We start from the raw sequence: 26,141 nt of genomic DNA, 5'->3' as shown, positions 1-26,141 counted from the left end.
GTTACTTAATGAAACAGTTTTTGAATTAGTGATGAATCAATAATCATAAGCTATATAAAATAAACAAATACCTGAACTCCTAAAAATGCCATTACAATGGAGTTGATGGTCCCTAAGATTCCCTCTGGATCGTAGGCCACCTCGGTGTGATAAAGCACCTTAACAAAGCAGAAAAAGAAGGCAGAACCCACTGACCATGAAACGCACACAAACAACTCAGAGACTAGATACAAACTTGAGTACACTCCAGAATTCAATGTTTTTTGTTTTTGCTGCAGAAATTCACTGCCAATTTGTGGGGATTACAGGCAGAATACTTCTGGGTGACAAAGTGTGGGGTGTGTGACACCAGAAGGAACACAGAGTCCAGGGACAAGCTGTGGTCCAGAGCAGCCACTTGAACCTCAAGTGCCCTGGGACACAATGCTTCCCCGCCCAGTTCCAAAACTGTGCATAATACCTTCATAACTGTTAGGCTTATTCAACCTGGTCAACCCTACTGTAACATCAAAAAGATGTTCTTTCCTAACTTCTCTTATGGCAAATTAACATTTAAAAACATACCTGGACTAGGGCACCTGGGTGGCTCATTCAGTTAAGCATCTGACTCTTGATTTTGGCTCAGGTCGTGATCTCATGGTTTGTGAGTTCGAGCCCCGTGTCAGGCTCTGTGCTGACAGTGCGGAACCTGCTTGGGATTCTCTCTCTCCCTCTCTCTGCCCCTCCCCTGCTCATGTTCTCTCTCTCTCTCTCTCTCTTTCTCAAAATAAACATTTAAATATGTGTGTGTGTATATGCATTATTTTATTATAAAACAAATATTATTATGGAAATTGAAGAAATTTGGAAATATACAGTGTAGTGGATGCCACAGTGCATCACATAGACATCCCCCTGCCCCACCTCTCTCAGGACTAAAGCATTTGTTTCCTGAGCTGGTAGAAATATTAATGGCCGGAAAGCTCTCAGCCAAGTCCCTTTTCTGGATCTGTCCCTGACTGAAGAGAGCTGCCTCTCCAGGAGCCACACTCCCTTGCTGGGGGCAGTCTGTATCCAACCAGGGTTAACAAGGGCCCGATCTCTCACTCCAGAACAACTATAAAGCACCAGCACAGCCCCCCCAGGAGATTAACTAAGGCGGTATGACTATGAGGCAGTCCAACTGCCCCTTCTTCGAGTTCCTGATCCCTTTGATCCCTAGCAGGTGTCAATCCCAAAAGTATGGCCTGATAGGTTCCCTGTATACGAATCTCAGACTCAGACTCGGCTGCCAGGAAGCCCAACCGAGCTACAGGAAAAAGCACGCTGCTGCATGCTTGACACAGTGCATTCACACGTTCAAATCCAAATTAATGAATACACACATTTAATGAACATTAAATTTCCTAAATCAGCAAACTGTTCACCTAAAAATTAGTTCCCATCACAGTCTGCTAAACGGACAGTTTCCAGTTGGCCAGCCCCTTCCGTTTTCCCTCACTTCAGACCCCCCAAATGTCTAGTTCTAAGTGCAAGCTAGGCTCACTCACGGCCGAAGAAGGATGCTGGTAAATGTGGTCATCGCCCAGAAGCAAGCGGTCAATGTAGCCAGCAGCTCCTCCGGTACAATTTGGATACTTCCCCAAATCTCCAATGCCACCAGGTCCGAGATAACCACTGGGAAAGAGAACATGTACTTCACTGACAAGACTTCAGAGGGGCTCAGGGTATATACTGGCAATTGTTGCAGCCCAACAAGTGGCTTCACACAATGCAACCCCTCGGAGCCATGTTACCCTACAGCAATGCTTTTTTGACTTGACTGCTCCCTGCGTGCTAAGGTGGGAGGCTAGCCTGCGTTCAAACTGACTCTGAAAAAGCCTCACGGAGACATTCCTCTGGACATCCACCCAACTCCTCTCCCAATACGCACTATGCCTCAAAGAACAAAAGAGTGAAAGAGAATTCCTCTTGGGAAATTTGCAAGCTATTACCCCAGAAGCTCTGACCTGGCAGAAAATGACATGCAAAAAGGGATTACGTACATGGGCTCACTTACGTAGGACATCCAGGAACAGGCAAGAAGAATGTCAAGCCCAGCCAAATGCTTTCCAGCATCAGAATGAAGAGCCACTGGGGCCAGCTGAAGATGATGTCTCGAAGGGAAAAGCAGCTTCTCTCCTGAGTGAGGGGCATAAAAACACATATATGAACTACATGCAAGTACAATAGGAAAAAAAAAGATGCATATATGTATTGGGGAAATTCTGTGTGATTCCTCTCTGGCCTTGATGGTAGTAATACAAAACTAGATGCACGTTTATTTCATATGTATCATATGGTCTAGCTGCCCCTCTCCATGAAATACCATAATAAAACATTAGTTAAAAAGACAGCACTGGGTAATTCCACTCCTATACCCAAGAGAATTGAGAACAGATGTTCACACAAAAACTTGTACACAAATACACATGGAATCTTTATTCATACTAGGCAAAGAATGGGAATAAGTCATATGCCCATCAATTGATGAATGTATCCAAAAGGTGGGACATTCATAAAATGGAGTATTATTCAGCAGTAAAAACGAATGAAGAACTAAAACATGGCACAACATGGATAAACCTTGAAAAATATGCTAAGTGAAAGCCACCAAACAAAAAAGGCACATATTATAAAATTCCACTTATATGAAATGTCCATAACAGGTAAATCTACAGAAACAGAAAATAGATGAGGAGTTGCCTAGGGCTGGGGGAGTTGTGGAGAAACAGCAAGTGGCTGGTAGTGAGTACAGGGTTTCCTGTGAGATAACGAAAATGTTCTAGAACTGGATAGTGGGGATGACTGCACAACTCTGTGAATATACTACATGTCACTGAATTGCACATTTCAAACTTGTGACTTTTACAGTATGTGAAACATATCTCAGTAAAGGTGTCATTAAAAAAGCAATTAAAAATACATTTTTAAAAAGGAAAATGAAATTTAAACTTTTGAAGCTGTCCTGGTTTCCTGGTTGAAAGAAGTATAGCCCACCTATCCTTTTTTTTTTTTTAAGTTTATTTATTTTTGAGAGACAGACAGCATGAGTGGGGGAGGGGAGGAACAGAGAGATAGAGAAAGAGGGAGAGAGAATCCCACGAATCCCACGTGGGGCTCAAACCCACGAAACCCATGAGATCATGACCGGAGCCAAAACCAAGAGTTGGATGCCCAACCAATGGAGCCACCCAGGCGCCCCTGGCCCACCTATTCTTGGTGTCACACCCCACCCCTTACTCTATCATGGTGGCTGTGGAGGAGCCTCCACAGACCTTAGGTCCCACACATGGCTAACCAAGCCCATGTTCATGTCTACTCTCGCTTCACCTCAAGAAAAGCCATAGCAGAGGGGACACATACAACAACAGAGTGGGCAGAACAGGTGAAGGAACAATGATCCAATCCCCTCCAAGGACATATAACTGAACAATCATGACAGGGAAGGCCAAGTGAGTGTGGGGTTCAGTGATGAATATGCTAGTTACATATACAGAAAGGAGCTAGAAAGCAAACACAACTTTATAAATTAAGTAGGATCCCAAGTGGAAGAACTTTAACACTTCTTCCTAAATTTTTACCTCTACCAGGGAAAAAAAGAGCTCCACCTGGGTAAACTCACTGAGCAATTTATATTAAGACAGAAAGCAATCACAAGGGGCGCCTGGGTGGCTCAGTTGGTTAAGCGTCCAACTTCAGCTCAGGTCATGATCTTGCGGTTCGAGGTTCAAGCCCCACATCAAGCTCTGTGCTGACAGCTCAGAGCTGGAGCCTGCTTTGGATTCTAGGTCTCCCTCTGTCTGCCCTTCCTCCACTCGCACTCTGTCTTCTGCCTCTCTCTCAAAAATAAACATTAAAAAAAAAAAGAAAGAAAGCAATCATGAAAGAAATGAAACTCTCACATACTTCCTACAAATAAATACTAACTAGCCCAAGACAATACTGTCATTCTCCTCCACCCTACCTTGGCATTTTTCCTCCAAGTTGAATCTTCACAGCATGTATATAGACACTGAAATGTTTCATGAGTTTCTATATATCTTATACTGCAAGGAATTAAAAAATTGGCAGTAATGCCCCAAAAGACTAAACTAGCAAACTGGATGATGGTGATATTATTTAATGCCATCAAAATGCATCTGATCACTGGACACTTAAAAATTTATTAGGAGGGGAGATCTCATGTTATGTGTTTTTTCCCCATAATAAAGAAAAACGATTGATGTAAAGACTAAATAAAAATAACTAATTGAAGGAAAAAAATAATGCATTTGACTAACAGAGTCTACTGACTCTGAGTCTACTGACATACAGTACTGTGCTCAGCACTAAAGAAGGTTCTGAAAATCATACAGTGATTTCTGCACCCCCAGCCCCACCATGTTTAAAAGTAGGTTTTCTCACCGAGGCACAGCTTTCAGGCACAGGTTTGGCAAAGATGAGCTCTAACACGGCAACCACAAAGTAGGTCACCCCCAGCCGCTGGAGCACACCAGGGATTCGCACCTTATCCCAAGACACTATAGAAGGCACAAGTTAAGTAAAGTGTTAGCCAGAATTCCTCTTCCTGCCCAAGACAACATTATTTTTTTCTAAGGGGGAAAGCATACCTCTATTGTACTTAAGTACACTTTGAAGCTCTTGGAGACAGTAATACATATGGGATTCAGCTCAACCTCACAGCTGGAAGTGGCCAGCTGGGACATGGGGACAAGAATACGTGCCTTCCTTGGGTGTGGGACAAGCAAGGACTACCTGGGCCCTGGGGTTCCTCCCCTGGCCCTTTGTCACACCAGGCATGGGTTCAACCAGCTGTCACATCCACCATCAACTTGCAGAGCCAGCACAGGCCACAAATAGATTCTCCCTGTCCTACAGGCTACGTGACTACTCACTGGAAGAGTGTGACCATGTGATGAGCCCTACAATGTATCCTCCTGGGAGCAGTGGTTCACTTTTTGAAGATCCACTGAATCAACTATTATGTGACACCTTTCCTTATGACCCCAAATGGAAGTGACCTCTACCTCCTCCTAATGTGCTTCTGAGCTGAAGGGACCACATGACTCTTGTCCAGGTAACTGTGTCCTGTTTTACTAATGACACTGTAAGCCCCTTGAGTACAGCAACCACCAATTTCCCTGACTCTGACGCTGGTCCCAGGCACAGGGTGTGTGTCCTTCCCTCAAGCTTCCTGTGTCGCTCACACTACTAAACAACAACAAAGATATTCCTTCCCAGCAACCCAGCAGGCATACAGGTGATAACCAAGGTGGATTGTTGAACTACCACACAACAGCCTTATTATGAAAGCTGATGAATCCAAAGAGGCAGGAGGGCAGGGTCTGAGAACCAGGTGACCTGATTTGGCTCTACTCTGTCCCTGCACTTGGAAGATCCACAGAAAGCACTTTAATCTCTCTGGGACTCAGAGTCTTCCTTTGGACAGCAGAAGGATTTGAGTAGTCTTGGAAGCTCCTCCCAGGTCTGAAGTCCCAAGATAATAATAATAATACCCGATGTTATACAAGCATGTTTACACTTTTCTAATAACTGTTCTTTTTGCAGGAACCTGAGATGAAGGAATTATATTTCTTTTTAATTCTCATACATAGTTTTCCTATTTCAACCCAAATATATACAAAAACAGGGGAAAAAATACTTACATGGACCAAGGCAGTAATTGGGGTTCACAATGAACATTCCTATACAGATTAACAAGAAACTCCTCCATCCAATTTTCCCCATCAATTTGAGTTTTGAACATCCTCGCTGCAATATGGAAGTCACTGACAGAAAAATCGAAGATCCCATAATAAATACAAACCTAAAAAAAAAGACAGCTATTAAAAGGTGGCCATTTCTAGGGTGGTTTTACTTTTTTATCTATATGTCATCACTATTTCATAATCTACTACATACAAGAAGCAACACCTGATTTTCTAAAGTGGCTAATTATTGAAGTAACATTGGAGGAGGAATCAGAAGGTAACCCTGTTGGCCTATAAGGTTTGTGCACCTTCAAGTCCTATCCTAGAAGGAAAATTCTTCAGGGCTGAGTGCAGTTTCCAAGGACAAGACTTCCTTTTAGTTGTCAAAGACAACAATGATGAAGAAGATGCTACAATCTGCAGAACCTGACATTCACTAGCACACCCTCAAAGTCCTTGAGAAACAATGCATTTCAATCATTTCTAAAGTCACTCTTTTGCCTGGAAAAAAAAAAAAGGAAGTTTTATTTTTTTCTAATTTTGTCTGAGCCACCCACCTCTTTTCCTTCCTTTTTACTATACTAATCCTTTAAAAAAAAAAAAAAGCCAGAATAGCAGTCTTTCTAATTACTGGGTGTGGGGTTAACAGAAGATGAGAGTTTGCTCTTTGGTTCCCCCAGCTTCCTTTCTTGGGGTCACCTAATTGGATAAAAGTGTCTAGTAACAGGAACAGAAACCCATTTCCTATAGGGAACCTTGTAAAGAATATACATAAGTAATTACCTAGTCTTCAGACATATAAAACTTCCTCCTCCCCAAACCCATCTCAAAAAAGAACCTTAGCTCTCCTGCAAAAAACCCTGAATGCATATTAGTGATGGAACCCAAGGGATCAAAGACCTAAACCAACAGCCAGTACTACCTCCTAAAGATGGAACAAAGTTGCTCCAAGAGTCACGAGCAAAGACACAAATTCCACATTGTACAGGAAGTCAAGTTCCCTTAACAAGGTGAACAAACCACAGATGATCAGTGATGGAGTGGGTCACTCACTCCAGGATTATTTTACATTTTAATTTATTACTATCATTACCCTGTTACATACCTTATCAGAATTTCCTGATGCCAATACACTACATTTCTTTCAGGAACTGATTTTTATATTTATTTTCAGGATGAATGGGATTTAACTACATATTCAGAATTTATGATTTCCTACAAGATTCCAGGATCTCGAATACCATATCTACAGTAACAAAATGTTCCCTCTGAAATCACTCATCTTTTATAAGCAGGCCTTATGCAAGCCCTGTGCCAAGTATAGGAACTATCCAGTAACACAATTTACAGAAGGACTTCATGAGGGCAGACACCTGTGAGTAACATAGGCCTGTGGCCCAGAACTCAAGGCTGGTCTCAGAGAAAGGCTCCAGCATCCGCTGAAAAAACAAAAACCTAGATGACCTATGGAAGAGCTGGTGGGAGACTGCAACTCACCATGGGAATACGAGGTCGGCCACCGTCAGTCCTGGAGAATAACACAAGAACAAGAGTAAGGAAAAGGACTCTAGAATGTAAATACATCCTAAATCTAGATTGGCACCATTATATACTGATATATATGGAAAGTAAACTCACGCAAAGAGTTCACAGGAAAACACTGGGAAGTAACATGCACAGATACTCCCTGGAGACTCTGCAACCGGTCACTAGGCCTGAGACATTTCCTAAGAACATAACTGGGCATGGGAGAGCCAAAGTAGCAGTGTGTAGACAAGTCTGTTATCTTCGAGCAGTGTTACTCAAAATCCATTCTTAAACCAACTACTGAGCCAGATTCATAGCCATTACTAACCACCACTCAGGACCAACCTGAGTTCAATGGCACCCCTGAGGAGGACCATGAGTCGTAGAAGACAGAACTCCCATGTGGCTGGAATAAAAAGCATATCTGGGCGCTTGGGTGGCTCAGTCGGTTAAGTGTCCAACTTCGGCTCAGGTAATGATCTCATAGTTCATGAGTTCGAGCCCCACATCAGGCTCTGTGCTGACAGCTCAGAGCCTGGAACCTGCTTTGGATTCTATGTCTTCCTCTCCCTCTGCCCCTCCCCTGCTTGTGCTCTCTCTCTCTCTCTCAAAAATAAATAAACATTAAAACAAATTTTTTTAAGAATATTTTTTTAAAAAAGACATATCTACAATATGACAAAAATCGTTTACAACTAAATTCTTAACAGCTTCTGCAGAGGCCCATGGTCCTGCAGCAGAGCTCAGACGTCTACATGTTACCACAGTGAACCACTGCAAGGCCACAGCACACAAAAGCAAGAACAAAGCACAAAGAGTTAATGGAATCATCCAAAGATCATCCTATGGGGGCAGGTGCTCAGCACTCAAAGGAGGCTGGTGGGGCATCATCTCTGAGCTCCTGAGGGGATGCCGAGAGGTTCTCTTACCCACGCTTCTTTGAGGGGTTCTACACAAGCAATGCTACCCTAAGGAAATATCTTACCATTCCAACTTGAGTGTTTGAAGTACCAATATTTTCCTCCTCCATAATTAACGAAGACCATAAGGATGAGAGCTATCCTGTAAAGCAGCAAAGGGCACACTTTCAGAGCTTGCACACATGACAAGGAATGGCCCAACTGTAAGAGACACACATTTATACTCACAAGGGGCAGTCACAACACAGAGGACACTTACAGAGCAGGAAGCCATTCTTTCTAATCACTGTAATTAAGGCCCTAACACAAAGCCCTTCTGTTGCCAACATTTCCAACATGATTTTTTTTTCTTAATTTTAGAGAGACAAAAGACAGCATGAGTGGGGGAGGGGCAGAGAGGAAGAGAGAGAGAATCCCAAGCAGCTCCATACTGTAAGCACAGAGCCTAATATGGGGTTTGATCTAATGAACCCTGAGATCATGACCTGAGCTGAACCCAAGAGTCGGATGCTTAGCCAACTGAGCCACCCAGGCGCCCCTCCAACGTGATTTCTTAAAAGAAAGTTACACTGACGCTAAACTGTGTAACTTGAAAACAAAGCAAACATTTCCCATCACTCAGTTTCACACTAATCACTTAGAAGTCTCAGGTTAAAGAACTGTAATAGAAGGCATACAGCTGTTAGAGCTGAGGGCTCAAATCATGGGCCCTCCTCTCTTACGAGGGCAAGACTCTTATCAGTTACCTCAGTGTGCTTCTCTGTAAGAGGGGAAACACACCCACAGGGGCCACTGGGACTACTGAGGAGAATAATGTATATCCTGGTGCCTAATCAGTGCTTGGCATATTTTAGGCACTTAATAAATGTTAGTCTACCTGAGAACATCTCATTTCTAAAAGCAGCAAAATGAGAATTAAAAAAAGAAAGAGGAATATGATAAAATAGACTCTGAATACTTGACTATTTGATGCTAATTCTGCAGGATACTGAAGAATGAAGACTTTAGTGTGTCAGTGAGGTTATTGCCTGGCTGTCCCCAGGCGACCTCGGGCAAATTACCTAACTCTTCATCAGTACAACAGGCATATTAAAAGTTTATACCTCATAGGGTGGTGGAGAGACTGAATAAATTATGACAAGGAAGTGCCTGGCACAGGGCAAGAATTCAAAAATTGTTACCAATGTTCATTACTCTCATTATTGCCTGGCTTCAAATATACACCCCAGGAGCACTCAGCATCTGGGGAGGCTGGGACAGAATTATAAGGTTATCACTGGAGTTTAAAAGTCCTCCGTGGGCAGAAATGGAAGGCCTGACACCTAGATGTTTATTTTCAGCTATATAGGTTTTTCTTTTTAAGGTTTTACTTTTATTCCAGTTATCATACAGTGTAATATTAGTTTCAGGTGTACAATACAGTGATTCAACACTTCCATAGAACACCTGGTGCTCATCACAAGTGCACTCCTCGATCCCCATCACCTATTTCTTCCATTCCCCACCCTCCTCCCCTCAGGTAACCATCAGTTTGTCCTCTATAGTTAAGAGTCTGTTTCTCCATTTGCCTCACTCTCTCTCTTCTTTTATCCCTTTGCTCATTAGTATTGCTTCTTAAATTCCACATATGGGTGAAATCATATGGTATTTGTGTTTCTCTGACTGGCTTATTTCACTTAACATCATACTCTCTGGCTCCATCCAGGTCATTGCAAATGGCTCAAGCTATACAGTTTTACGCTTTATTTTCAGAGTTGGGTCCTGGCCCTCACTCTTCTACCTGAACTCTAAAAGAAAAACAACTTGTTGTATGACTCTGTGGATTTGCTACCAAAAGGGCCTGATATTCTAGCTGTTCTGCTAGCAGTGGGGAAGGGCCAGGACAGACACCAGCAACGGCTGGTGCTTCACTTCCAGACCGGCACAGCCTCCCATTTGGCAAGCTGCTCACGGGACACAGGGGTGCGGATGGTCATAGAGGCCCCATGTGCAGCTGCCTGCCCACAGGTGAATGACCTTAACTCAGGAGAATCTACATACCAGTGGAAATGTTCTGGGCTGCACCCCTCGACTCCTCTCTTGCAACTATTATATTTGCTATCGTGACAGTTTTTGAGAAAGGAGAGACCACTGATTTATTTTTACAGCAAGAAGTCCTGCCTACCCTACAAGGTAAATGATATGTAAAAACACCTTAAGTTAGAAGTGTGTTTATGTGCAAACATGTGATCCTGGAATACCTGTGCCCACCGTGTCCCAAGGGAGCCCCACATACCCCCTGAATGTGTCTACACAGCGGAGGCGCGGAGGCGAGGCAGGTGGACACCATCCTCCTGGTTGAGTATCACCACCGAGTGAGTCTGCCCTGCTTGGAGACCCCAGCTCCTTCAGAAAAACGGGGAGAGAGACATGCCGGTTCATAATGCTGGCAAGTAAATTTCAGTAATCTGTTTTTTAGGGAAGAAATTAACAGAATAGAGAGCTAAAACTCGTCCTGAACAATCCTTTAATTTGCTTTTGTAAGATTCCACCCAGAGGTTTAGTTTTCCACGTTATTTGGTTTTTATGCCGTCTGCTGAGCCTGCAGCTGCCATGTTGATCAATGACCACAAAAAACCGGTCCATGAGTGCATATGGTACAAGGCTACAAATAAGTATGTCCATAAATGGACAGGAGTATGCCCATAATGAATTTAACACAATATGTTTAACCATCATAGGAGGCCACTGATTTATAGATTTCATATGGATGTCTCTTATTTTTGACACCCTCTACCTAACTGTATTGACTCAACAGTGCTGCCTGCAGAGGGAAAAATGTCTCCACATCGTGCATACAATGCAGCCCAAAGTTCCAACTCACTAGAAAAGAGAAGGGGATCCTGCCCTTCACCAGAGCCGAAGAGAAGGCTGCTTGCTCTTTATTAAGAATACAGAACACATGACCTGGCCCTCTACAATATAAATAACATTAATTAAGCCAGACAATAAGTATTATTAAACACAGAATTATAAATTCCAAATCTAGAAAACCACCCAGACCACACATGATGCATTCTAATAACTCACAGAATTGATCAGGCGATCAGTTTCCCGTGAATTTATTGCTTTAGAAATCCAATTATGAAAGTCATCCAAACTGTAAATAAATAAAAAAGTCTGTTAATGTATTCCCTTTGGCAAATTTTTCAAAACGATTGGATAGCATATTCAAAGAAAATTAATTTGAAGTTCATATTCTATACAAGTCAAAGAAATAAACATTTTACAGTATCATTATATGTGGTCGATCTTCCTTCAACCACACTCCCACCCACCACCCCCTTTCCTGCCTTAGATTGATTATTTTAAAGAATCCCAGACATGGTATCATTTTATCATTTTAGTATGGATCTCTAATAAATAAAAGACTCTTTTTTTAAAAACAGAACTACAGTTCCATGATTACATTTTAAAATATTATCAATAATTCCTAGTATCACCAAACAGCTGGTTCAATTTGTCTCATAAGTTTTTTTCTCCAGTTTATTTGTTCAGATCAGTTTATAAACATGAACCATATATTTAATGCACATATTCTTATTTCTTCTCTTTTTTCCCTACAACATACTCTTCTTTCTACCTCATTCAGCATTGGTAACATCACCACCACATGAAAAATATTAAAACAGAGACATCTAAGGAAGGCCGAAAGGAGAACTTAAGATATTTAAAAATTAGAATTTTTAAAACGCCCTTAATTTTCTTGTATTTGCTTGTCTTCCCAGTGAAAGGCGAGAGACCCTGTATTCTTACTACTGCCTCAGATTCTTCTGGTTCAGACAAACCTAAGCATTCTGGGACTCCCACGGGTACACTGGAAAGTAATAAGCAAGGGACGAGGGACTCTTGCTTGCCAGCAGAGCATTCTGCCTACAAGGCTGCAGAGGCAGAATCACATGCAATTTCAATTCCACAGTGGAGTGAGGTGCGATTTCTTCCCTGTGCAAGAGCTCAAGATCAGAGACCAATTACCTTAAAAAGTGATGTCATAGAGCCATTCATATTGAAAGCACCAAATGAATACACTGTAATAAACTGGAACAGTATCTGCATCTTATCTTATCAAAAGATTGACAAGACAATGGCTTAATTCAAAGAAATGAAACCCCTCCGATAAAATTACACTCTGCCCCTAAAAAGCAGTTAAGTGAAAAATATGCTTCTGAGCAAGAAGTAGTCCTTTTACCCTTCCAGACCCTTATATTTCTGGGATGCACAAAGGGAAGAGGGCCAGACTCCATAGACTTCCCAAAGCTGCTGGGTTTCCCCAAGCTGGCAGGCAGACTTGGACTAGGTTTTTTTTTTCTAGTTTAGATATGGCTCACCCATAACACCTTGTGATTTATGAGATTCTAACAGACGGAGCATTCCAATCAATCTTATTTCTTTAAAAACATGAAAGAACTTTCCTTTGAACGGTGATCTGCCAGGCCTAGATCTATTTTTAATATTTATTTTTGAGAGAGAGAGAGACACAGCGTGAGCAGGGAAGGGGCAGAGAGAGAGAGAGAGAGAGACACAGAGCCCAAAGTAGCTCTAGGCTCCGAGCTGTCAGCACAGAGCCTGACGTGGGGCTCAAACTCACAAACCGCAAGATCATGACCTGAACCAAGGTTGGACTCTAAACCCACTGAACCACCCAGGCACCACAGGCCTGGATCTATTTTACTTTCTTGTTTTTTTATTTTTCCAGTCTACTAATTCACTCTCACCCAACTCACTGTTAACCAGACAGACAGGGGAGAAGGAATCCCCTCGCCAAGCTGCCTGCCCGTCCTAACCAGGGCAAAGCGAGTCCATGCTGAGGTGTAAAGGTCCAGCCCCCCATCTTCCATCTCTGTGCTGGATGCCCAGCTGGCAGGAGTTGGGATGCTGGCCCAGAGGCGGCCAGAGAGGGGGACGAAGAACACAATGGGGCAGCCACCTCCTGAAATCAGCCCAGGCTTCTCCCACTCACTACAAAAGCAAGCTGCGAGATTCTTTCTGGAAATAATGCCTTCTCAAGCATTTTCTTCTATTTTTTTAGCCATTTGGGAGGATTGAAGGCAAAGATCCATTCAAACTAGTTATCATTTCCCTGAAGTCAGGGACCATCGCTTAGTCTACAATGGTCCCTAATACCCAGGACTGGACTGGCCATGGAGGACACAATAAGCATTCATTTAATCAAAGAATAACAGTCATTTAAAGAGTCAGACTATCCTGGATATCCTTTTTCTATATTCTACTCCCCCCAACTGTGTCCTCCCCTAACATCTGCTTACCTCAGTAAAAACCTGAGAAATGAGACTGCAATGATGATTGCCACACCAATAAGGAAAGCGACACACACAGCTAGAAAAATCAAAGAAAACACGGTATCACCAAAATGTCATCATAAGCATCGAAGCTGTCACGTCACTACATTTCATCTGTAAGTCAAAAAAAGCAAACAAAAATGGAAACAAGTGAGGGAAAAGCCTATATTCTCATGCTAACTTTCCTATATTCCTATAAACAATTGAGAACACTCGTCATTAGGGGAATGCTAATTTTCATTATGAAAAATATAAAACATCTACAAAAGAACAGAGATTTGTATAATACGCCCACATATACGCATCCCTAGATGCATAGTATTATCTAGTATTATCAACATACTGTCACTCTTGCTTCATCTACTGCTACTCTCCCTCTGCTTTTTATTTATTTATTTATTTTGAGAGAGACAGCATGAGTGGGGGAGGGGCAAAGAGGTGGGGAGAGAGAATCCCAAGCAGGCTCCGCACTGTCAGCTCAGAGCCCGATGTGGGGCTTGATCCCACGAACCGTGAGATCATGACCTGAGCCAAAATCAAGAGCCAGACACTTAACCAACTGAGCCACCCAGAAGCACCCCTTGCCTGTAGTATTTTTAAGCAAATCCCAGATATCATGTCATCTCCTCCATCCATCTTCCATATGTATCTCTAAAGCACAGACCTCATAAAAGACATGTCAGCATCATGCAACTCCTGACATGGGCGCACTGAGAAGGCTTCTGTAGTAATCTACCAAAAATGCACACCCTCTACCTAGTTAAGAGAAAACATGTTGCACTTTGCAAGCAAGTGCAAATAACAAAATAACTGACCAGTCCTCTTCAAAAGTGTCAAGATCATGAAAGAAAAAAAAGGCTGCAGAGACCCAACAACTAAATGGGCTGTGGGATCCTGCACTGCATCCTGGACCAAAAGGGGGGAGCCTTAGAAGGGACAACTGGAGAAATCTGAAAAGCCTATACATCAGTTAATAGCACTATACCGATGTTAACATCCTTGTTTCGATCGTATATATGGGATAACTGTACTATGATTACATAGTTTAGGGGAAGCTAGGAGAAAAGTAAATGGGAACTCCTTTTTGCAATGTTTCTAAAATTATTTCAAAATTAAAAGTTTCTTAAAAATGGACCCTTTGTTATATAATCACAACGTCATTAACAATTCTCTGGCTAACACTGCAACCATATTCCAATTTCTCTAGTTATCTCAAAAAGGTTTTTTGTAGTTACTGCGTTCAGATCAGGACCCAAACATGGTTACCATTTTGTATTTGCTTGTTATGGCTCTTCAGTCACATCTAATCATAAGTAGCCATTGACCTGTTTGAAATAAGTCGTCTATTAGTATGTCTCCTGTTCTAGATCTGTCAGTATATTTCCTCATGGTGTCACTGGACTTGTTCTTCTATCCTCCAAAGGTTCTATAAAGGGGAAATTAGCTGTAAAGTCTTGACTAAAAAAAAAGTTCAACTTTTTTTGGCAAGATTGCTTCACAGATGGAGCTGTGTCTTTCCCACTGCACCATATCAGGAGCACCTGCTGCAACTGCCCATGTGCCCAATGCACGTGTAAGCTGGGGGAAGCCTCAAGTTCCCTTTTCATGTGATGGTTTCATCCACTCATGACTTTTGTGTGCATCAATTCCTTCATTAAGGATTACCATATATTCTGCCATTCTGTCACATGTATTAGCTGGAATTATTCCCTAAAGAATTTACCCCCATCATCTCAGACTACATAGTTATCCTAAAATATAATTAAAACAGGAAAGGCATGGGATGCCTTGGTGGCTCAGTCGGTTGAGCATCTGACTTGATTTTGGCTTGGGTCATGATCCCAGGGTCGTGGGATTGAGCCATGCATCAGGCTCTGTGCTGAGCAAGAAGCTTGCTTATAATTCTGCCCCCATTCCCCTGCTCTAAAATAAAAATAAAACAAAAACAAAACAAAACAAACAAACAAAAACGGGAAAGGCAGGATAAATGCTTAGATCCTTCCTTTCAATTGATAATTTTAAGTCACTCCAGTTAACATCAGGTGGTCCTTGTTATCTCCCAAGGCAACCAAAGTATTGTTTTTGTGTAGGGGAGGGGCTTTGTTTTTTGGTTGTTGTTGTTTTTAAATTTACTTATTTATTTTGAGAGAGAGAGAGTGCGTAGGGGAGGGGGGGTGGGGAGAGAGAGAGAGAGAGAGAGAGAGAGAGAGACAGAGAGAGAGAGAGAATCCCAAGCAGGTTCCATGCTGTCAGCACATAGCCACCCAACTTGGGGCTTAATCTCATGAACGATTAGATCATGACCTGAGCTGAAACCAAGAGTAGGATATGTAACCGACTGAGCCACCCAGGCGCCCTCAGCTTTGTTCTTTTTCTTTCATAACAAACTTTGGTTTTTGTACATACAATGTGTTTCCATCAATGACATTCCTTATTCTTTTTAATGCTTCAACTGTCCCATGTTGGTCCTTTCATTCTTTTTGGGGGGCTCTTACATTCTTTTGACCTGACCCTATGGTCTTCAAAAGCTTCACTGTAGACAAGTACTTATTAATGCTCCTGGGGGTTATTATATTATCTAATGGGGGCTCAGACTGACAGATTTTCTTCAGTGGAGTTATTACAGAATGAACAGTCCCTCCTTAATCTAAGGGACTTCTGGATGGTCCATGTAAGACACATACAGAGAATACTGTGCCCTATATCCTAAAACAAGGAAGATACTTGACAGTCATTTTCCCTATTTCCAGTTTGTTCCCATTGCATTAACTTTTTTTTGGTTATTTATGCTTCAAAATTAAACTAAATAACACCTATGAGAATATGTTGGTCATATAATTTTCTTAAATATCACATAATTTTCTTAGCATACACTAACGATACAATAAATACATCATAAGTATACAATAAATATAATGTACTTATAATACAACTGTACAATAAATATAAATAAATACAATAAATACATTATAAATAACTAAATAAGGCAGATAACCTATAATTCAGGTTTTAAAGTACACAAAGTGTCACAAGCAGTACTCAAAAACTAAAATCTTTGAAATACAAATTTAAAAAAATTAACAAACAGCATATACGTACGAAGGTTACTGTCAATTGGATTCTTATTGACAACTACGTCACAAGCAATTTCATTGACTCCATTATGGACGTGCTTTACCAAGAGTGAATAGTTTCCAAATTCTCCAAATTTATATTCCAGCCTACAAAAATTTGGTAAATTTAAGAAAAATGGTTAGATTAGGAAATAAGGAGTGGATTATGGTAATGTCATCAAGGCAGAGTGACAGACCAGGAAAGATATTTAAAAATACTGTATTTTGAAGGAAGGAAAAGCTGAAAAGCAAATAGGGATGAAAAAATAGAAAATGCAGGTGTCAGCAGATCACATTAAAGCAGATACGAACCTACAAACTTCCTTCTCTTCCACAGTGTCATTAAGTTGCAGGATAGATCCATGCTGGGTGCTCACAGCAACCACCGCAATGCTAGGCTTCCCAGGTTTTCCACTCCAGGAAACATTTACTAGAACCTGAAATGAGCACTGTAAAACAGAAACACAAGCCACTGTGAGAGGTGTTTGAAAGTCAGGTGGCTGTTGGAGCACATGAACACCCACCCATCTGAAATCCTGAGGTGACTTTTCCTTCATACTTGTAATTTTTTTTATGTTTATTTATTTTTGAGAGACACAGAGACAGCACAAGAGGGGGAGGGGCAGAGAGACAGGGAGACAGATAATCCCAACCAGGTTCCATGCTGTCAGCCCGATGTGGGGCACAAAACCACAAAACCACGAGGTCATGACCTGAGTCGAAACCAAGAGTTGGATGCTTTAAGTGACTAAGCCACCCAGGCACCCATTTTCCTTCATACTTACAAAAAAACTTTTAAATTCCAATAATTTAGATAAAATTTGCTATATAACTATGTGTTGCCATACAATCTTTACTCATGGGTAAATTTTTCACACAATTAATAAATAGAGCATATATTGCCTTGCATTCCATTGTGTTACATATTGTTTAATGAGTAAATTTCCATCATTCTACCTAATTTGCATATTTAAAATTTTTAATGATTGCTTTATAGTCCATTACATACTAAAAATGCATTTAGGCTGCTTTCAAAACTTTTTAAATCTTCTTATGTGTAATTTATATAAATTATGTTCTGAAAGATAAATATAGGGGCATCTGGGTAACTCATTGAGTTAAGCAACCAACTCCTGATTTCGGCTCAGGTCATGATCTCACAGGCTTCATGAGATCAAGCCCCATGTTGGGTTCTGAGCTTACAACATGGAGCTACTTGGGATTCTCTCTCTGCCCATACCTTCCCCGCTCATGCTCTTTCTCTCCCAAAATAAATACATAAATATTTTTAAAAAAAAGATAAACATACAGTATATGTAATTACATTTTTAATTTATGTTATACATAATTTATATAACATATCGCTTCCAAAGATCTGTACATGATGTGCTTTTTTTTAAATTTTTAACATTTATTTATTATTGAGAGACAGAGAGAGGCAGAGCATGAGCAGGGGAGGGGCAGAGAGAGGAGGAAACACAGAATCTGAAGCAGGCTCCAGGCTCTGAGCTGTCAGCACAGAGCCCGACATGGGGCTCAAACTCATGAATGGTGAGATCATGACCTCAGCTGAAGTCGGATGCTCAACTGACTAAGCCACCCAGGCGTCCCTGTGCTTTTTTTTTTTTTTAATTTATTTATTTTGAGAGAGAGAGAGCGTGTGCATGCACATGCACATGCAGGTGAGGGGCAGAGAGAATCCCAAACAAGCTCTGCACTGTCAGCGTGAAGCCTGACTCAGGGCTCCATCTTATGAACCATGAGATCATGACCTGGGTGGACATCAAGAGTTGGACACTTAACCAACTGAGTCACCCAGGCATTCCCACACATGATATTCTTATTCCTTTAAATTCTTTCCCTAAAATAAATTTCCAAAAATTACATTATTGGATAAAAAATAATCATTTTAATGGTTCTTTTCATGTGCCCAAACAGTAGTCAAATAAGAAAAATTACAATATATTAGTTCCTCATTAGCCTTACCAAGATTTAAAAATCTTTCTTTTTGTTCATGTACCAAATATTTATGACATCACAGCATTAAGATTACATTTAAGTTATTAAATAATTCAATATTCTTTTATGTTTTTTTACCATTTTATTTATTTTTTTAATTTACGACCAAGTTAGTCAGCATATAGTGCAACAATGATTTCAGGAGTTTATTTCTTAATGCCCCTTACCCATTTAGCCCATCCCCCCTCACACACCCCCTCCAGTAACCCTCTGTTTGTTCCCATATTTAAGAGTCTCTTATGTTTTGTCCCCCTTCCTGTTTTATATTATTTTTGCTTCTCTTCCCTTATGTTCATCTGTTTTGTCTCTTAAAGTCCTCATATGAGTGAAGTCATATGATATTTGTCTTTCTCTGACTAATTTTGCTTAGCATAATAACCACTAGTTCCATCCAGGTAGTTGCAAATGGCAAGACTTCATTCTTTTTGATTGCTGAGTAATACTCCATTGTATACATATGGCCACTTCTTCTTTATCCATTAATCCATCGATGGGAATTTGGGCTCTTTCCATACTTTGGCTATTGTTGATAGTGCTGCTATAAACATTGGGTTGCATGTGCCCCTTTGAAACAGCATACCTGTATCCCTTGGATAAATACCTAGTAGTGCAATTGCTGGGTCGTAGGGTAGTTCTATTTTTAATTTTTTGAGGAACCTCCATACTGTTTTCCAGAGTGGCTGCACAAGTTTGCATTCCCACCAGCAGTACAAAAGAGATCCTCTTTCTCTGCATCCTTCCCAACATCTATCATTGCCTAAGTTGATAATGTCAACCCTTTTGACAGGAGTGAGGTGGTATCTCATTGTGGGTTTGATTTGTATTTCCCTGATGAGTGATGTTGAGCGTTTTCTCATGTGTCAGTTGGCCATCTGGATGTCTTCTTTGGAGAAGTGTCTATTCATGTCTTTTGCCCATTTCTTCACTGGATTCTGTTTTTTGGGTGGGGAGTTTGATAAGTTCTTTATAAATTTTGTATACTAACCCTTTATCTGATATGTCATTTGCAAATAGCTTCTCCCATTCTGTCAGTTGCCTTTTAGTTTTGCTGATTATTTCCTTCAGTGTGCAGAAGCTTTTTATTTTGATGAGGTCCCAATAGTTCATGTTTGCTTTTGTTTCCCTTGCCTCCAGAGAGAGACGTGTTGAGTAAGAAGTTGCTGCAGCTGAGGTCAAATAGGTTTTTGCCTGCTTTCTCCTCGAGGATTTTGATGGCTTCCTGTCTTACATTGAGGTCTTTCATCCATTTTGAGTTTATTTTTGTGTATGGTGTAAGAAAGTGGTCCAGGTTCATTCTTCTGCATGTTGCTGTCCAGTTTTCCCAGCACCACTTGCTGAAGAGACTGTCTTTATTCCATTGGATATTCTTTCCTGCTTTGTCAAAGATTAGTTGGCCATTCGTTTGTGGGTCCATTTCTGAGTGTTCTATTCTGTTCCATTGACCTGAGTGTCTGTTTTTGTGCCAGTACCATACTGTCTTGATGATTACAGCTTTGTAACAAACACAGCTTGAAGTCCGGGATTGTGATGCCTCCTGATTTGGTTTTCTTTTTCAAGACTGCTTTGGCTATTCGGGTCTTTTCTGGTTTCATACAAATTTTGGGATTGTTTGTTCTAGCTCTGTGAAGAATGCTGGTGTTATTTTGATAGCTATTGCATTGAATATGTAGAGTGCTTTGGGTAGTATTGACATTTGAACAATATTTGTTCTTCCTATCCAGGAGCATGCAATCTTGTTCCATTTTTTTGTGTCTTCAATTTCTTTCATAAGCTTTCTATAGTTTTCAGTGTATAGATTTTTCACCTCTTTGGTTAGATTTATTCCTAGGTATTTTATGGTTTTTGGTGCTACTGTAAATGGGATCGATTCCTTGATTTCTCTTTCTGTTGCTTCACTGTTGATGTATAAGAATGCAACTCATTTCTGTGCACTGATTTTATATCCTGCAACTTTGCTGAATTCATGGATCAGTTCTAGCAGTTTTTTGGCAGAATCTTTTGGGTTTTCCATATAAAGTATCATGTCATCTGCGAAGACTGAAAGTTTGACCTCCTCCTGGCTGATCTGGATGCCTTTTATTTCTTTGTGTTGTCTGATTGCTGAGGCTAAGACTTCCAATCCTATGTTGAATAACAGTGGCGAAAGTGGACATCCCTGCCTTGTTCCAGACCTTAGAGGGAAAGCTCTCATTTTTTCCCCATTGAGGATGATATTAGCATTGGATCTTTCATATATGGCTTTTATGATCTCGAGGTATGATCCTTCTATTCCTACTTTCTTGAGGGTTTTTATCAAGAAAGGATGCTGTATTTTGTCAAATGCTTTTTCTGCATCTATTGAGAGGATCGTGTGGCTCTTGTCCTTTCTTTTATTGATGTGAAAATCAATCAATGTGATTCACATTGATTGTTTTGCAGATATTGAACCAGCCCTGCGTTCCAGGTATAAATCCCACTTGGTCATGGGGAATCATTTTTTTAATGTATTGTTGGGTCTGGTTGGCTAATATCTTGTTGAGGATTTTTGCATCCATGTTCATCAGGGAAACTGGTCTACAGTTCTCCTTTTTAGTGGGGTCTTTGATTTTGGAATCAAGGTAATGCTGGCTTCATAGAAAGAGTTTGGAAGTTTTCCTTCCACTTCTATTTTTTTGGAAAAGCTCCAAGAGAATAGGTGTTAACTCTTCCTTAAATGTTTGGTAGAATTCCCCTGGAAAACCATCTGGCCCTGGACTCTTGTTTTTTTGGAGATTTTTTATTCCTAATTCAATTTCTTTACTGGCTATGGGTCTGTTCAAATTTTCTATTTCTTCCTGTTTCAGTTTTGGTAGTTTATATGTTTCTAGGAATTTGTCCATTTCTTCCAGATTGCCCATTTTATTGGTGTGTAATTGTTCATAATATTCTCTCATTATTGTTTGTATTTCTGCTGTGTTGGTTGTGATCTCTCCTCTTTCATTCTTGATTTTATGTATTTGGGTCCTTTCCTTTTTCTTTTTGATAAAACTGGCTAGTGGTTTATCAATTTTGTTAATTCTTGCAAAGAACCAGCTTCTGGTTTTATTGATCTATTCTACTGTTTTTTTGTGTTGTTTTTTTTTTTTTTTTTGGTTTCAATAGCATTGATTTCTGCTCTAATCTTTATTATTTCCTGTTTGCTGCTGGTTTGGGGTTTTATTTGCTGTTCTTTTTCCAGCTCTTTAAAGTGTAAGGTTAGGTTGATGTATCTGAGACCTATCTTCCTTCTTTAGGAAGGCCTGGATTGCTATATACTTTCCTCTTATGACCGCCTTTGCTGCATCCCAGAGGTTTTAGGCTGTGGTGTTATCATTTCCATTGGCTTCCAAGTACTTTTTAATTTCCTCTTTAACATCTTGGTTAGCCCATCCATTCTTTAGTAAGACTTTCTTTAGTCTCCAAGTATGTGTTACCTTTCCAAATTTTTTCTTGTGGTTGATTTCAAGTTTCATAACGTTGTGGTCTGAAAATATGCACAGTATGATCTCGATTTTTTGTACTTGTGGAGGGATGATTTACGTCCCAGTAATTACCTATTCTGGAAAACATTCCATGTGCACTGGAGAAGAATGTGTATTCCGCTGCTTTAGGATGAAATGTTCTGAATATATCTGTTAAGTCCATGTGGTCCAGTGTGTCATTCAAAGACATTGTTTCCTTGTCATTCAAAGACATTGTTTCCTTGTTGATTTTCTGTTTAGATGATCTGTCCATTGCTGTGAGTAGGGTGTTGAAGTCCCCTACTATTATGGTATTATTATCAATGAGTTTCTTTATGTCTATGATTAATTGATTTATATATTTGGGTGATTCCACATTTGGCACATAAATGTTTACAATTGTTAAGTCTTCCTGATGGATAGACCCCTTAATTATGATATAATGTCCTTCTTCTTCTCTTGTTACAGTCTTTATTTTGAACTCTAGATTGTCTGATGTAAGTATGGCTACTCCTGCTTTCTTTTGTTGACCATTAACCTGATAGATGGTTCTCCATCCCTTTACTTTCAATCTGAAGGTGTCTTTAGGTCTAAAGTGGGTCTCTTGTAAACAGCATATAGATGGATCTTGTTTTCTTATCCATTCTATTACCCTATGTCTTTTGATTGGAGCATTTGGTCCACTGACATTTAAAGTGACTACTGAAAGATATGAATTTATTGCCATTATGTTTCTTGTAGAGTTGGGAGTTTCTGGTGGTGTTCTCTGGTCCTTTCTAGTCTTTGTTGATTTTGGTCTTTTTTTTTTGTCTTTTCTCCCCTCAGAGAGTCCCCCTTAAAATTTCTTGCAGGGCTGGTTTAGTGGTGACAAACTCCTTTAATTCGTGTTTGTCTGGGAAACTTTTAATCTCTCCTTCTATTTTTAATGACAGCCTTGCTGGATAAAGAATTCTTGTTTGCATATTTTTCTAATTCAGCACATTGAATATATCCTGCCACTCCTTTCTGGCCTGCCAATTTTCTGTAGATAGATCTGCTGCAAACCCGGTCTGCTGCAAATAGGTCTGCTTCTGTGTTTCCTTGTAGGTTAAGGACTTTTTTTTCCCTTGCTGCTTTCATGATTCTCTACTTGCCTAAGTATTTTGTGAATTTGACTATGATATGCCTTGTCGGTGGTTGATTTTTGTTAAATCTAATGGGAGTCCTCTGTGCTTCCTGGATTTTGATGCCTGTATCTTTCCCCAAGTCAGGAACGTTTTCTGCTATGATTTGCTCACATAACCTTTCTACCCCATTTTCTCTCTCTTCATCTTCTGGGACCCCTATGATTCTGATGTTGTTCCTTTTTTTTTTTTTTTTTAATGTTTATTTATTTTTTGAGAGAGAGAGACACAGAGTGTGAGCAGGGGAGGGGCAGAGAGAGAGAGAGGGAGACACAGAATCCGAAGCAGGCTCTAGGCTCTGAGCTGTCACCACAGAGCCCAATTCAGGGCTTGAACTCACAAGCCATGAGATTATGACCTGAGCTGAAGTCAGTTGCTGAACGAACTGAGCCACCCAGACGCCCCTGTATATTCTTCTTTTTTAATATTTTAAAGATACAAACATTATTATATTTACCATACTTAGAACATATCTACCTAAAGGAAAAAAAGAAAACTAAATGGCCTTGCTTATACTAATTTACATCTGAAAATAATTAACAGTCAAAAGTAACAGATCACCACTTTGGATTCCTTCACTGCAATGAAAGCCCAGGATTTCTGTCTCCCACTCACTGCTTCTCCCTTCTCACCACCTCCAGATCTGCTGAGGAATACTGTTTATGATGCTAAAAAACAATTTTTGTTTTCTTTTTTTGTCATTTACACCTTACTTTAAGTCAGCTATAATAATTACTCATATTTAACATTACAATACTAACCTTCTTCCCATTTTTGTTCTCTTTTAAAGCACACACACACACACAAATCACTTGCTGACACATGGGATCTTTAGCTGTCTTGAAGCTATGAAATCTAGTCGACACGTTTTTTTTAATGTTTATGTGTTTTTTAATGTGTATGTCTCTTAAGTGTTTCTACTTTAAGGAAAGGAAATTCTCATTTAGCCAGATAACTTATCTTGAGGACATATCTTCAACTGGTAAGCCCACCATTCCCAGGTATTTATTATCTGGCTTATGGTACAAATTATTAAAATTTGCATTCCTTTGAATATGTATTTCTATATTTGCTTAAATATTTAAAAATTATCATTAATGTTCCAAATTTAAAACAGGTTATGTCTCAATTCTATTTTCTGGTTAACCATTACAGGCGCATAAAGTGTCTTTCCAATTTCCAAACTATAAAGTCTTCTCTGGAATTATGGGACATTTTCTACAACTATGTTGTAGAAAACTCTACCACCCCTTTACACATTTTCCTAAAACAAAATTATCTCCACGCTCTTGTAAATAAATTAGCAGTTTTTTTCCCCGAGCTGGTCTCAGGTAGCTAATTCTGTTTTTTGATTCTTTACTGTCACCAGCATCACTGTTTTGTATCAATTATTCTACTGTTTTTATTCTAAAGATGCTTTAGTTGTCCTATGGCTAATACCCTGGCAATTCACTCTTTTTTCCCCCTCACATTGTTTTTCTGTAAATTTTAGGCCTTTATTGTCTGTTTAGAAGACATTTTGCTCATTCTCTGAATTATCTATGATTCTTGTGGCTTTGAAATTCAGCTATTATTGATATTTTTTTCAAGTTTCTTTTAGGTCCTTCACATAGACTGATAAAGCTTTCCTTTGTCTTTGCTATATATTTTTTTAACACTATACATTTTCTTTGCTTCATATGACTTTGTAGAGCTCTCAGTGAGTTTAATCAAACAGAGGGGGGACCATCCATCACCTCTTCAGCTGGTATGCACACTGGGGATTTGTTTGTTTGTTTGTTTGTTTTTTAAAAGCTATTTATGGCAAACAGGTCCCTAAACAGTCTCTGACTTACTGTAGTTTGATTTATGGTTATTCAACTTTATCATAGTATGAAAGCAATATGCATTCAGTAGAAACTGTACTTGGAATTTTGAATTTTCATCTTTTCCTGGGCTAGCACTATGCAGTAGGACCCTCTGTCATGATGGAAGTCAGCAGCAGCAAAACAAAGTCTAGTCAGCCATGCAACCCTGGGGGTCAGTGACTGAGAAGCTGTGGGCTAGTGTAAGTGCTCTGAGCATGTGTAAGGAAGGCTGGACTACACTATGATGTTCAGTAAGTTACGTGTATTCAATGCATTTTTGCCTTAAAGTATTTTCAATTTACAGGGGGATGCAATCCATGGGAGGAAAATCTATACATTAAAATTCCTCCTCTGAAGGTAGTACACTGAAGTGCTCAATTTGGAAATGAAGATGATTTTATTTTACCTGTAAGAACAGTCTTGTACTTAAAAAGCAGCAAGGTCTAGTAATTGTACCTTGAGATAAAATAAATCCTTTATCAACAATTGAAAAAAAAAAAAAAAGGAGAGATTGACAAACCAAGAAACAGACTCTTAACCATAGAGAACAAACTGATGGTTATCAGAGGGGAGGTGGGTGGGAGATGGGTGAAACAGGTGAAGGGATAAGAGTACACTGATCTTGGGGCGCCTGGGTGGGTCAGTCAGTTGAGTGTCCAACTTCAGCTCAGGTCACGATCTCTCGGTTCACGGGTTCGAGCCCCATGTCAGGCTTTCAACTGACAGCACAGAGCCTGCTTCAGATTCTCTGTCTCCTTCTCTGTCTGCCCTTCCCCTGCTAGTCTCTCAAAACTTCTCTCTTCTCTCTTCTCTCTCTCTCAAAAATAAATAAATATTAAAAAAGTTTTTTTAAAAAGAATACACAGATCTTGATAAGCACTAAGCAATGTACAGAACTGTTGAATCACTATATTGTACACTTGAAACTAATATAATACTGTATGTTAACTGTACTGGAATTAAAATAAAGAACTTAATAAAAATGAATCCTTTATCATCAGGAGGGCAGATCCCTGGAATAAC

The 26,141-nt window shown here is 40.1% G+C and overlaps 1 protein-coding gene across 4 annotated transcripts in view; it reads right to left on the bottom strand.

Annotated features, from left to right (window-relative positions):
* HGSNAT (heparan-alpha-glucosaminide N-acetyltransferase) overlaps positions 1-26,141 on the bottom strand; it is a 52,798-nt gene that overhangs the window by 6,423 nt on the left and 20,234 nt on the right. For 2 of the 4 annotated variants that reach the window (XM_078445496.2, XM_078445497.2), the window contains exons 3-14: positions 16,944-17,080; positions 16,618-16,739; positions 13,486-13,555; positions 11,249-11,318; positions 10,455-10,564; positions 8,245-8,321; positions 7,230-7,260; positions 5,688-5,848; positions 4,426-4,541; positions 2,039-2,160; positions 1,530-1,656; positions 72-158 (exon numbers count right to left, since the gene is read on the bottom strand). In XM_078445496.2, the coding sequence (XP_078301622.1) occupies positions 72-158; positions 1,530-1,656; positions 2,039-2,160; positions 4,426-4,541; positions 5,688-5,848; positions 7,230-7,260; positions 8,245-8,321; positions 10,455-10,564; positions 11,249-11,318; positions 13,486-13,555; positions 16,618-16,739; positions 16,944-17,080 (1,230 nt within the window). Of the gene's footprint in view, positions 1-71; positions 159-1,529; positions 1,657-2,038; positions 2,161-4,425; positions 4,542-5,687; positions 5,849-7,229; positions 7,261-8,244; positions 8,322-10,454; positions 10,565-11,248; positions 11,319-13,485; positions 13,556-16,617; positions 16,740-16,943; positions 17,081-26,141 lie in introns of those variants that run through there. The other 2 variants (XM_078445498.2, XM_060653398.2) reach the window with 2 other exon arrangements.

This window comes from Panthera onca, chromosome B1 (assembly GCF_046562875.1).
Source record: "Panthera onca isolate mPanOnc1 chromosome B1, mPanOnc1 haplotype 2, whole genome shotgun sequence".
Classification (NCBI taxonomy): Eukaryota; Metazoa; Chordata; class Mammalia; order Carnivora; family Felidae; genus Panthera; species Panthera onca.
The sequence above is the reverse complement of the archived record's forward strand: the minus strand, read 5'-3'. Positions and strand labels throughout refer to the sequence as shown.